The 14,075-nt window shown below is 35.6% G+C and overlaps 1 protein-coding gene across 1 annotated transcript; it reads left to right on the forward strand.

Moving 5' to 3' along the window:
- Nucleotides 1–6,419: 6,419 nt before the first annotated feature.
- LOC132312182 (uncharacterized) lies at nucleotides 6,420–13,618 on the forward strand. Its single transcript, XM_059810446.1, has 5 exons — nucleotides 6,420–6,560; nucleotides 6,791–6,939; nucleotides 7,049–7,097; nucleotides 7,204–7,346; nucleotides 13,268–13,618. Exons 1-5 carry the CDS (start codon nucleotides 6,512–6,514, stop codon nucleotides 13,352–13,354), a joined length of 477 nt encoding a protein of 158 aa, XP_059666429.1. The 5' UTR covers nucleotides 6,420–6,511; the 3' UTR covers nucleotides 13,355–13,618.
- The last annotated feature ends 457 nt before the right edge of the window (nucleotides 13,619–14,075 follow it).

Genomic DNA, 14,075 nt, shown 5'->3' on the forward strand with positions numbered 1-14,075 from the left:
GGAGGAACACCCTCAAAACCATCCGTGCCATGACCTGAAAAGATGTGAATAATATAGGAATGAGCAACCACAGCTCAGCAGGAATTGCCTAAAGCGCACTCCTTAATACCTCCGTGAATCCAAACAAAAAATAGATAAAGGATAATGGGATCATATTAGGGGTGGCAATTCGGGTTCGCGTGTCATGTCGAACTAGGGGTATAACACTAAATAAGTCAACCCGAATACGACACGATTAATAATCGTGTCACATATCCTAAACCCGAATACGACACGTTTATTAAAAGGGTAACACAATACGACACGTGTAACCCGTTTAATAAACGTGTCGTGTTAGACACACCAAACATGACTTGTTTAACGACCTGTTTACCCGTTTGACCTGTTTAACATGTTTACCCGTTTGACCTGTTTACCCACTTAACCTGTTTAAAGTGGCAAAAGATTAAGATACTAACAAATTAAAATACTAGCAAACATTACTATAAATTTTGTACTGTAGTATGTAGTAATGTAGTAGTCCAAAAATAGATATTAAAAGCCAAAAATAAAGATTAAGTCACAAGTCATAAGTTACCGACCGAAATAAAGATAAGTCATAAGTTATTACAGAACGAAATAAAAAAATTTAATAGAAATATTTTGCGCTTCGTGTCTTGTTTCTTTCTCAGTTGCACTTGCACATCTGCATTTTCATTCTGATCCACTTCAAGGTCAATCAAATCAAGATCATCTTCTGAACCACTTTCGTCAAGTCTATGGCAGAATCCATCAAATATTACCAAAAATAAATAAATGAATAAATCAAACATATATAATAATTAATAAAGATGACATATATAATAATTAATCAAACAAAAATTAAATAAGTTGACCTATTCACTCCCTCTAAATTATTAAAGTGTGAATCACAACTTAATCAACATAACAATTTACACACTGCATTACTCACGTAACTCACACTATTAAATTGATAAACAAAAAATAATAATAATAAATAAATCCTTACCACTTGTAAAATTATCAAAATTAGAAACCAGAAATAATCACAGGCATCACCATAAGAATACATGTTTTCAATTTCATAATGGGTGTTTGTCTTTATTTAGTGTCTGGTATTGAAACTTAACATTCAAGCCGCCACCAGTTTTATCAAATCACTACATAAATTTAACATCGTTGCCACATTGACAGCAATTTATATGGGCTAAACACCATTATCTCAATATCTCATAACAATATATTCAAGTGAAAGAGAAACATATAGAGCCGAATCAAAAGGACAATGCAAATGCAATCACATTGCTGTATTAACCTAATGGTCAAATTTAACCATGTTCAGATTTATGAGTTTGAATGTCAAAATGAACCACCTTAAACTATTTGAATTTTTGCAGCAAATCTCATTAATTATACTTGGCATATAATCCAAAATTTATGCAAAACAAATTTTAAAAAATCAGATAGCCCAATTGTCTTAACATATTTGTTAAAAGTAGTATAACTAAAATTGTTTGTAATAGTTTTCCTGTGATTTTGCTACTATGACCAATGACCATTATCTCTTTTAATGACACGAAGTGTTGTTTTTCGATTTTAATTCTTTTTAGTTTGACTAATCCTACTTTTTGCACACTTTCACAATAAATTGTGTCTGTCTGTGTCTATGTTAGGATTTTTAAATGAAAAAGAGGAACAAAAACCACATTGCAAGCAACCACTGTAACACTGACATTTTAGAAGCGTCGAAAATTATTCCTCACTCTTACTCTGTCCATCTTCAGGGTTGAACCAAAAAAAGTCTTTTCATAAATTAAGTGTTTTCACAAAATAAAACAGAAGATCTGAAAGAGATAAAACAACAATTTACATCAAAATAAAACAAAATAAACGATGCATATATACATCAAATTTTCTAAAAAACAACAATAATAATGGAAAAAAAATTAGACATAACTTGTTTAAAAGTAGATCTGAAAGAAAAAAATTAAAGAAAACTTGTTTTCAAGTAAATCTGAAAGATGAAAGACAAAAAAAAATTGACCTTTTGTTGTTTCAAAGTAGATCTGAAAGAGAAAAGACAAAAAAATTAAAGAAAAGTAGAAAACTTACTTCGATTGTTCAAGGTTTGTGTTCTTCGCTGGTTTGCTCGAAGTGTAGACTGTAGTGTTCTTGGTCGCTCGAGGTATGCTGCCGTGCTGGTGTGGTGTGGATTTGAGAGAGAGAGGGAGTTATCTGTCAATCCGTTTATGACACGAATCCGTTTATGGTAAACCCATTACCCATTTAACTCGTGTCATGTTGGCGGGTCGTGTCGAACTTTGTCACCCCTAGATCATATAAACTCGGGGAAAGAAATAATGTCATGCCGGATAATAAAATGAAGTGCCATGCAATGCAGATGCTAATGCTAATGCCATTGACACTTCTCATTTTCCAAAATCCCATTTCCATCACAAAAAGTTAACGTAATCCAGCCAGAGCTGCTCCCTGTACCACGAGAAGAGAATTGATCATTTATCCCTGATCCAAGGCAACTCCCTGTGATCATTTGGGGCCTAGTGACATAATTACGCGTAGGCAACTCCTACGTCTTCTCTAGATTCTCATTAATTGCACAGACACAAGGCAACTCCTTTGTCCGGTTTTTTAAATCATTGATTCAATCCCACTTTCCTAACTCACGGATACAAGGCACCTCCCTGTTATCTGGTTTTTAAAATCATTTACTAAACTTTTACTTCCTTTTTCCATTCTAACGTTAACCCTATGACCATGCAAGATGAATGCACAATTGTGTCATGTTCCGAAGTTTCTAAACAGTAAACAGTTCACATGCATCATGTTACTTCCATCTTTGAAAATTCATAACAAATTCAATTCTAAGTCAAATTGAGTGATTCCAAAGCCTAATGAAAGCTTAAACAATTTACTTTGAGAGTGTCAATTTAGTTTAACAAAATTCCTCCCCAATTGAATAGTTTTGATCCACAATTTCGAAATAAAAATCTGTCAGACACTGATTTCCAGCTTGTAGCTTCCATCTTCAAAAATTCATAGTAAATTCACTTTTCGTCCAAATTGAGTGAATCCAAAGGTCACTAAAATTTCAAAGACTATATTTTTAAGATAAAATTTTATTTCATCAAAATACCATACCAGGTTTGATGAAAAAAACTCGGACAGAAACTGCCCCAACCCAGAATTTCAAGCAAGAACACTCTAACTTTAAAAATTCATAATAAATTCATTTCTCAACCAATTTAAGTGAAACCAATTCTCAATGAAAGATAATTAACTATATTATCATCATATCAAATCATCTCTAAAATATAAATTACGAATTTACATCAATTTTGAGCAAAACAGTTGCATGTAATTCAGCCTAACAGTTTCAGCAGCACAGAATTTCAGTTTTGTTTGCATGCACTTTGCAACTCAAAAACTGAAAGAGATTAACTCACTAAAGGCAAAGGAATTGAGGGTTAGACAATCCTACCTCCAAAAGAAGCTTGAACCTTGCTAAACAACAATTTAAAGCAACTCCAAGAAGGAAGCAAAGCCACAAACTTTGTAAAAAGTGAAGAACACCTTTTTGTTTTGACACACAACAAAACCCTCTCCTTTAACACCACTTTTGACAACCCATAATTTGTAAAATGTGCACAACTCTTATGCCACGAGGAAGCTCTCTCCCTTAGGAACCTTTTTTATTCACAAAGCTAACCAAAACTCACAACACAAGGCCTTCAAAATGACAAGTAAAGAAGCAGCCTATGGTGAAGGAATACAAGGGACGAAAATTTTGCAGATTGTTTTACGTTATAGAAAATATGTTAATCACAAAACAAAAGTCATTATATACACACACAATATGCAGCCATGTGTACCCCTGTGTGTTAAGCTCCCAATTAATCAAATGCATAACCAAGCAAAATGACCAAAAAGTCCTTCCATTATTTCTAAATGTCAATTATGCCATTTACATAATAAAAGTCTACTTTGCCCTTTATAAAATAATCAATTACCAAAAATGCCATTTGTAAAATAAAAAGTCTATAATGCCCTTTATGAAATACTTATTGACAAATCTGCTATTTGCATAATAAAGTCTATAATATTTCTTAACAAATAATGACACTTAATGAAATTAACACACATTTGCAAAATAATTATAATTCTGACAAGAAAAAGAAAATGTAAGTATGTCAAAATGACTAGAAAAATGATAAAAATGCAAGTGCTCATATCGCCGGAGCTCGGCCAAATTACTGGAGCTTGGCCTCTAACCCCACTTAGGCTATTCCTGGACTCCATCATTCAGGTTCAGGCCTCTACTTTGGAGCATGCACTTTGGGACCTCAAATTGGCCTTGAATGATTGTGTACTCACCATATAATTTGGATAATTTGTGTACTATCGGAAATAAGTATCAACACAGACGCTCTTTGTCGGCGTCACCGGGGCATTAGACCCGCCGGAATTTACAAACCAAGGGGTGTTTTGGGTCGTGGATAACTGGCATTCGTAGCCGATTAGTCCCCAATCGATGTCTTGGAAGTTCTGGTGATCGGGGATTGATAAACGGGTCGGAATTCGACATGGGAGAGGTGAAGAGAGTGTTTGGCCAAATGGGTCGTCGCTGGAATTTGACACCCAGGTGTTTGTTCTTCGGGATCTTGATTTGGGCCTGCTGGTGTCCACTTCCATAATCTTTGGACTGCCTTCAGTAGTATTTTATGTCCAAAGATGCTGAAAGCCTTCTGCTATGTATTGATGCAGTATGTTCACTTCGTGTATCATCAAATTTCTCCTATAAAATTAACAAAAACAAAGTAAGAAATTGTAATCAGTCCCCAAAAAAATAAATTAATGTTGTGAATTAATAGGCTTGAATTAAATTTTCTTCAATTCTAAGACACTAATTCGTACTCTCAAACATAACCTAAACTTTGAAATTTGTTTGATTTTGACATTTGGGGCTTATAATGGATCTTCGGGCTCTGAATCATGTATGAACCCTTTCATCATTGTTGGTGAACCTTCTGTTTTTTTGGGCTTGTACTGTGGTATGTGCTCTTATTAAAGCTTCCATGCTATGAAGTGTTGTAGCGAAGCTTTGAGGATGAGATCGGTAGTTCTACCATCGTCAGATCTAGATGATGTGGACAGTTGAGGATGAGATCAGTGTTTCTGCCACCAATAATGAGGCGATGGCGGCTGAATAATTGGCGCAGATCACTGAAAAATCAGCGGCAATCACAACGATTATCGCCACTGTCGCAATCATCGTCGCCACCCCCATTGTTGTAGCCATCACCACAATCTCTTTCCTGTTTTCTTTCTCTCTCTTTCCTCTTCACCTCATCTCTTCAACTGTGGCCGCCCTCTTCTCTCCACACCCATCATCGCAACCACAACCAGTATCTATCTCATTTCCCTTCTTCCTCTCTCCGTTTTCTCTCCTCTTGTGAACTGTATAATATACACACAGACGGGTTCGGGTTCGGGTTTGGGTTTAAGATGGGTTTGGGTTTAATCCAAGGGTATTTAAGTCAATTAAAATGTTAATTTTATTTCAAAGGATAATAAGGTCAATTCACCATCTTCAGGGTCTGTTTGTCCATTTTTCAAATTTGAAGGGGTGTCATTGTCCAAAAATAGACAAACTTTCTTCTGTGGGTTCTTACCCCAAATTTCAGGAGGTGTCTCTGTACTTTACCCATAATTAATCAATGAATGTAGGCTTTGTCACTAGAGAAAAAGTATAACAAATTTTTATTTTTTATTTTTACAAGGCAAGAAAGGTTAGAAGTTAGATTAATAGGTGCAAAGAGTCGAAATCTGGCACTCCCAAAATTCACTTCCAATATTCACCGGAGGCACTAACTATTGGGCTATCGAGGCATCTGCAAAGTATAACAAATGATATGTTAGAATTTACATAGTATAAAAGATATAAAGTTAATAAATCAATAAATTGACAATTTCATAAATGAATTTTTAGGTGCTAAAAAAAAATATAATAAATTAGTACCTAAAATCTAGGTCAAGTATACACATGTCATGTTTTCCAAGGTTTAAAAAGTGGGTAAAGGGTCAATACATCTATTAATTGTAATGGTTGAGATGTAACAATATACTAGTATAAAATTAAGATTGAAATTAGTATTCATAATAAACTGCCATAAATTTACTCTGATTAAATTTTTACTAAAATATTCATAAGATTTTTGCATTATACAAATACCTATACATGCTTCTAGTAACTCTATTTTAAAGTAAAAGAAAAAACAATGTGATGGTTATAGTTTGTGTTTACTTTAACTTAAAATATATACTATATAATAATAAATACTAAAAATAAATAAATAAATAAATAAAAATAATAATAAAATAAAAACCTCGCGGTTAACCAATAACGTCTCTATGCAGTTTCCGCGGTTAACCCAAATAGCATATGGACAAAATCAGCAGCAAAAACCTCTGAACAAGCGAAACGCACAAAAAAATGGCAGAGAAATTGGCACCTGAAGAACGTCACAGCTTCTTTCATGGCAGTAAGTTGTTGTTGTCTTCAACTTTCTCTCTCATCGCGTTCAATTGCGTGTTTAATCTTCCATCAGCTTGCTCAATCTGTATGACTAATTTGTAGGGCACTTCTCACTTGCTCTCTCTCTACATGTATATCTATATATATACACTTTTTATCATAGAGATTGGTTTTATAGGGTTGTAGACTTCCAATAATCCGTTGACATATCACTATAATGGTGGTTGATTCGTTCAGGTCAGAAGGTTTTCGAATGGAATCAAACCCTAGATGAGGTGGACATGTACATCAATCTGCCTCCAAACGTCCCTAAGAAGCTTTTCTACTGCAAGATTCAGTCTAAACACGTCGAAGTTGGCATTAAAGGCAACCCTCCTTATCTCAATGTCAGTACATACACACATCATTACGTATATAATATTATATTTGTATTTCTATATTGTTTGCTTTAGATTGGTTAAATACTTATTTTATGTTTACACTCATGGTTTGCAGCACGTACTCACTTGCCCTGTGAAGATGGATTCTTCATTTTGGACTATAGGTTATATAAATCTGTTGTTGTTACTGAGTGTGTTAGAAAATGCGGCAATTGTTATTGTTAACAGTTTTTATGATTGATTGTTAAATTGGGGTTTTTGATTTGACAGAGGATGATATTTTGCATCTAACTCTGCAGAAGAGGGACATAGGCCAGACATGGTCTTCGCCCATAGAGGGTCAGGGTCAGCTTGATCCTTATGGGGCGGATATTGAACAGAAGCGCCTTATGCTTCAGAGATTTCAAGAGGAGGTGACTCTTCAATCTCTTCTTTTATTTGATAATGCGAACCGTTCTTTCAGTCGCTGCGTTTTTTATTTCTGTGTCTTGATTACTGCACAAATCTGTTCCTCGTGCTACCTTTCGCTCAAAGAAGTGTAAGGTTGGTTAGTGATGTTTTATGCAGATACATAAAAAAGAAGGGTCATACAAATTGATTTTATTTGCCAAGTTCCAATATGTGATTTCAATTAGGTTGTGTTTGAAACTTTGGATGTCACTTGGATTCGTATCGTTCCATTAACATTTTATGTGGCAATTCAGTTTTAAAAGCTATTACCTTGAATGGAGCCATCCGAAAATATAATAACCATCTAATGGGGAGGGCTATGATGTGGATTTGATAGTTAAAGAAACCCTAAACGATTACATGTCGTGGATAAGCTGAAGTCCCCCACTTTGTTGACCGGCCCCAATTTAGGTAATGGATTTTCTCAATAAATGCTATAGAAAATTCAATGGGATCTCAAGACACCATTATAGTGAATTTGAATGTCTTTATTGCAACTTAAAGCCGAGGCTTTCTCCAACAAATAGGTCACCAACAATGTTTTTGGCTTAAGTAAGACATCCGGATATTTATGTTTTAAAATGGGTTTAGCCATTACTGATTACACTGCTTAAGAATTGGATGTTTTAAACATCTTGTGCTAAGAAGGCAAGACTCCGTTTATGCAACACATGCTTTCTAATAGTTAATTATTAAGAAGGATATTTATAATGCATACCAACGGAGGTATCACCTGTTACTTGGAGAGGAATCACCAAGATGTTCAATTAGATAAACAACCACCAACTATGAGTTTCAATGCTCATATAATATATTTAAGGTTTAGGCCTAGTTGATGAGATGAGTGTTGGTTACTTTATGGAACAAATACATTACATTTTTGTTGGGCTTATAATGTATTGGCAAATTTTCTTATTACTTTATAATGCTCTGAATTCTTAAGAAACTAAAATATACGAGTTTTCTTTTGGTTCTCATATACTCCATTATTATTCCGTGTTGTAAAAGGCGCACGTCTAGTCTCATACAGGCGTAACGCCTTTGACAACATTTACGCCTTTAATATGGAATATGAATATGCTTTAATAGTAATTTAATTTTCCAATTGTGCGCCTCGCTTTACTCATGTGTGCGCCTTGCTTCACTCAGGCCCATGTGCCTTGCCTTGGGGCTAGGCTCCAAAGGACCTCTAGCGCCTAAGTGCGCCTTGGGCCTTTGATAACACACACTGCTCCATTTTCACTTTGCCATCTGTTTCTTGCATTATGGCGCTAAAGGTGCATACAACCTTACTCGAGGTGAGTATTGGGCTGTTTGGGCTTATTTCAATTGAATAAAGATCATGTTCCAAGCTTGGTCTAGCTCGGCTCGGTCTTGGTGATTCTTGCATCAGATCTGTTTGATGAAATTATGAGATGGTCAGGGGCGGAGCCAGGAATTGGAATTGGGGGGGGATGGGGGGGGGGGGGGATGAATTTTGGGACCATAAATTAAGTTTATCTATAACATAATTATTTTTGAGGGCTACTAAGAAAAAATTTGAAAATTTTTCGGGGGGGCCATGGCCCCCTTCCAGCTTCGCCCCTGGAGATGGTTGAACTCTGCTCGCTTTGGTATGCCAATATTGAAATGCCTAGTAGATGCCAGATGGAGAATGGAAAAGGATTTGTTATTTGCTAGTGTGTCGTCTTTTTTTTTTTAGATAAGTTACTGTGTCGTCTTTAAAAAGTATTGGTATGACGCTGTTTTTCCTGCATATGCGAAAGAAACATTTTCATTGTTAGATCAGGACACCACTTATTCATGAGCGTTATAGGTCATGTACTTTACAGTCTGAGCTGTAAGATACCATATCTTGCACAAGAACTGAACATGTTTTAAGTTGGTTATCGATGTGCCATGCAAACTCCAAAAAATTAGAGTTGTATTTGTTCACTAGCAATGGTAACAATTGGAAGTTTGTTCTGTATCTACTTCAGAGGATGGGGTTTGGTGAAATGTGGATTAAATGGATTGAAACTTTTATCTCGTCAGTTATGTTTTCTGTTCTCGTGAATGGTTCACCTGCGGGTTTTTTTGCTAGCTCGCGTGGTCTGCGACAAGGAGATCCATTATCTTCTTTTCTTTTCCTCATTGTCATGGAAGGTTTGAGCAGGTTAATGAGAAAAGCGGAAGATTTGGGTTACATCAGGGGGTTCAGAGTTGGCAGAGATGTTGAGTATCAGATGCAGATTTCCCATTTATTATTTGCTGATGATACTTCGGTATTTTGTGATGCTGAAGTTTCTCAACTCAGATACCTGAGGTGCACTCTCACTTGCTTCCAAGCGGTTTCTGGGCTAAAGATTAATGTCGGAAAGAGTGTGCTTGTCCCAGTGGGGAATGTTCTAGATATTTCCTCCTTAGCTGCTGTTTTAAGATGTGGAGTTGGTTCTTTTCCTCTTCCTTACTTAGGATTGCCTTTGGGAGTTTCTTCTACTTGAGTTGGGAATTGGGATCCAGTGATTAATAGATATGAGAAAAGATTAGCAGGATGGAAAAAGCAGTATCTATCCGCGGGGGCGGGGGGGGGGTAAGAGTACTCTCTCATCCCTTCCTACCTATTTTTTTTATCTTTGTTTCAAATTCCATGCTCTGTTGCTGAAAGGATTGAAAAAATTCAGAGAGATTTTCTTTGGGGTGGAAGGGGAGAGGAGTTTAAGTATCATCTTGTCAATTGGGATCAAGTTTGCGAACCATTGAGGTTAGGTGGGTTAGGCATTCAAAAATTTGTTCCTTTTAATCGTGCTCTCTTGGGAAAGTGGTTATGGAGATTTGGAAGGGCACGCCATCGTCAGCGGAGAAGAGTTGTCTCGTGTCGTTTTGGTGAAGAGAGTGGGGGCTGGTCATCTCTTCCAGTCACTATTACGGGAGGTGTTGGTGTGTGGAAATTCATTTGGAATGGTTGGGATGTTTTCTCCACACATATTAGATTCAAAGTTCGTGATGGCAGACATGTTCGTTTTTGGGAGGACCTTTGGTGCGGCGATCAGTTGTTGTCTCACTCCTTTCCTAGGCTTTACAGTATTGCAGCCAATTAGCATGTTTACGTGATTGATTGTTATCAACTTGATAACAATGGAGTTACGTGAGATGTGCGGTTTAGGCGGCCCTTTCAGGATTGGAAAATGGAGGAAGCTTGTGTTTTTTTGGATACGTTGTATAGATAGAAGGATGTTGGTAGAGGGTGTGATGATATTTTGTGGGCTACTTTAGCTCATGGTCGGTTTGGTGTCCGCTATATGTTCATCTGTTTGTCCAATTTCGTTGGTCTTGAGTTCCCTTGGAAGTCTGTCTGGCGCTCTAAAGCTCCTCTTCGAATCGCATTCTTCGTTGACTGTCACATTAGGGACGATTTTGACATTGGACAATTTGAGAAAGAGAGGCAACATTATTGTTAATTGGTGTTGTTTATGTAAAACTGATAGTGAATCCGTGGACCACATTCTTTTGCATTGTCCTGTGGCATTTGATTGTTGGAGTTTTATTTTTAGCTTGTTTGGCGTTTTGTGGGTAATGCCTAAGCACTCCTCTCAATTGATTGACGCTTGGAAAAAGAGTCCTGTCAAAGAACAAGCTCGGGATTATTGGAAGATTGTTTCACATTGTGTGCGGTGGTGCTTGTGGCGTGAGAGGAATAACAGATCATTTGAAGGAAAAAAAATCGTCTTTAGCTACTTTAAAAATTCATATTCTTCGTTCTCTGTTCTCTTATGTAAGAGGAAGTGCATGCTCCTCGATTGATGATTTCTTTGACCTCTTAGATTCCATTGGTCCTTAGACCTTTTTTATTCTTGTATTAGGGACACGTTCCCCTTTTGAACGTTTTTCTAATATATTTTTTTACTTATCAAAAAAAAAAAAAACAATTGCTACATACTCATAGGAATTGAGGATAGGTCTTCCTGTTACCGCCTAGCTCGAGCAATGCAGAAATCTTATGAGGGGTTCTGGCAATGCATCATTGACCACATGCTCCGCCAACGAAATACCCATACCAATTTACCTTCTTTTTGGTCTTTCTTGCTATAGGCCCAACAATCTTCCCAGACCCCATGAGGTGTTGGCTAGACTCACTTGTGTGAATAATGTTGGGGTAATTGGGCCTAGAGCTATGCTTTTGCAATTTTATTTTATTTTATTTTATTTTATTTTTTGCGGTGTCCTGGGCCCTGATTGGACCAAAAAGAAAAAAGAAAAAGAAAAAAAGAACCCAATAACAATATCCAGAATCTTTAATAACTATTAGTATTTAACATGTCCTTAAATAGAGCGGAATGGAAACATATGATTCATGTGGCTAATCCCAAGTTACGCTTGGTTGTTGTTGTAGTATTTAAACATGTAGGTAAGTTGTGCATTCAAAAATATTGTTACCTATATTCACATCGTATCGAATCTTTGGAAGTAATTGAGGTGGTTGTCACGAGAAACATATTCTTTAATTGTTTGATGCACTAGAGTAATTTGGTCCTCGTGTCAATTGAAATGTATGCAAGCATTAGATATTGTAGCTTTGGAAAATGGAATGAGAATCATGGGGGTTTATGCTGGTGAAATTTTGTTCTACTATGGGAACTTTTGCTAGCTCCAACGCACAAGTTTTATGCATTTCAGGAAGTGTCCTATGTGAACTTTTGTTAGCTCCAACACAAAAATTTTATGCATTTCAGGAAGTCGTGACTTTGTTTATCAAATACAAAGGGCTTGTTTGGTTTAGTTCTCTAAAAACATAATTTTGTTCTAAGATAACCAAAAAAAAAATGTAGTGGTAACAATAATAATAGTTCAAAAATTCATTTGGTTTATAGTCAACTATAAAGTATAAATTTTTTATTGAAACTAGAGTTAGAAAAGACCCAATTTTAGAGGACAGTTTTCAAAGGAATAGAAAAGACTGTTCTTTAAAGTTGCTGAAAACTATTAAATAAACGAATTTTTTATTTGTTAACAACAAAATAATTATCCAAAAATCTAAATCAAGCAGTTCCTATATATATATATATATATTTTATTTATTTATTTATTTTTTCTTAATCTCTTTTCTTCAACATTATTGAGAAAAAAACTTTTTCCTCAAAACTAACAAAAAAAAAAAGTTTTATTTTTTCCTACTCTCTAAAAACAAAAAATAAATTTCAAGAAACTGAACCAAGCAGGCCCAAAGATTATTCTTTATTCTTTAAAATTGCCCATGACATGTTGCCTACCCAAGCAAGGATATGTATCATCATGCCATAAGTTTGCATTCTTTTCTGGTGGGGCTCATTTGCACCCCTCATAATGTTTTTGGAATGTATAGTGTGCATTATATTTTAGTTGATCTTTATGAAAATAAATGATATGCATGAAGGTTAAAAGGAAAAGCATGCCAGAGAATTTGCTACAGGTTGATGTTTTCATATTTTTCAAAGAATTATCTGCATCTCATACTTTTAATGACCACCACCATCTTTGGCATCATTACTTAACATTTCTGTTACCAGATTTTTATTCGATTTATCGTGAGTAGCTTTTGCACCCTGTGACGATTGAAATTTTGGGTCTGAATGTCTAATTAACTAGATTACTACTACAATAAAGTAGCCATCAGATTAAGGGGAACCTGACTGAAAATCATTTCTTCAATGCTACATTTCACTTTGCCCCTTAAAATTGTAGTTTGTGCTTTCCAACATCACAAGGGTCAGTTTTAGTGGAAATAGCTCTCAATGTATGCCAACTGTGTCCAGTTAAAAATTTAATATAACAGTCAATAACATGTTTCATACCATTATAGCTACCCATTATAGATGTCCTTTCCTCTGACTGAGTTATGTGCATTGTTGATTCTTGTTTCTTGCAGAACCCAGGATTTGATTTCTCACAGGCTCAGTTTTCAGGAAACTGTCCAGATCCAAGGACATTCATGGGTGGGATCAGATCTGATTGACAAATCTTGTATGCTGTAATGAACATTTACATATACTATTTCTCATCTCGAACCTCTTTTAGATAGAAAGTTAGAGTTAGCCTTGTGTTAAAACCTTCATCTTGTGCTCACTACTTATTTGCCATTCGTGAAGCAAGCTTTGTAAATTATTTTCAATATTGCAGTGTTAATAGCCAGATGCCTTTCATATTTAACAATAAATCCTCGTTTTGACAGCGGACATAATTTTATTATTTTAGATAAAATTGTTGGTACCTTGTCTCTTGATCTTTTTCAGTATGCTTTTTCATTTGATGTGGATCTCTTTCAGCACATTTAAATGTTCATTCTTCAATTAGAAATAAATTCAGAAAGGAAGTTTATTTATTTATTTATATATACTTCAAAGTTACTATTCCCAGTGGGATTGGATATATCTACAAACAGAGTTGGCAATTTGTCGTGTCTCCACCCCCACCCACCCCTAAATGGGATGGGTATGAGCCTTTAATTGAAATAGGGGCGGGTATGGGTTAAGTGATTTCAACCCGATTCGGGTTCAAGGCAGGATCAGGTTTAAGAGCTTCTCACCCGCCTCACACTATCTTGATTATATAGCAATGCATACATACCTTTACTCTTATTTTACATTACTCAAATTACCCTTGTATATATTTATATATATACATATATAAATCTATATGCATAAAGGCCTTTCAAGAATACTCTTCTCTCTGCATAA

This window comes from Cornus florida, unplaced genomic scaffold, assembly GCF_030987335.1.
Source record: "Cornus florida cultivar Cherokee Brave unplaced genomic scaffold, ASM3098733v1 CherokeeBrave_3.0.0_Hap2_Chr06, whole genome shotgun sequence".
NCBI lineage: Eukaryota > Viridiplantae > Streptophyta > Magnoliopsida > Cornales > Cornaceae > Cornus > Cornus florida.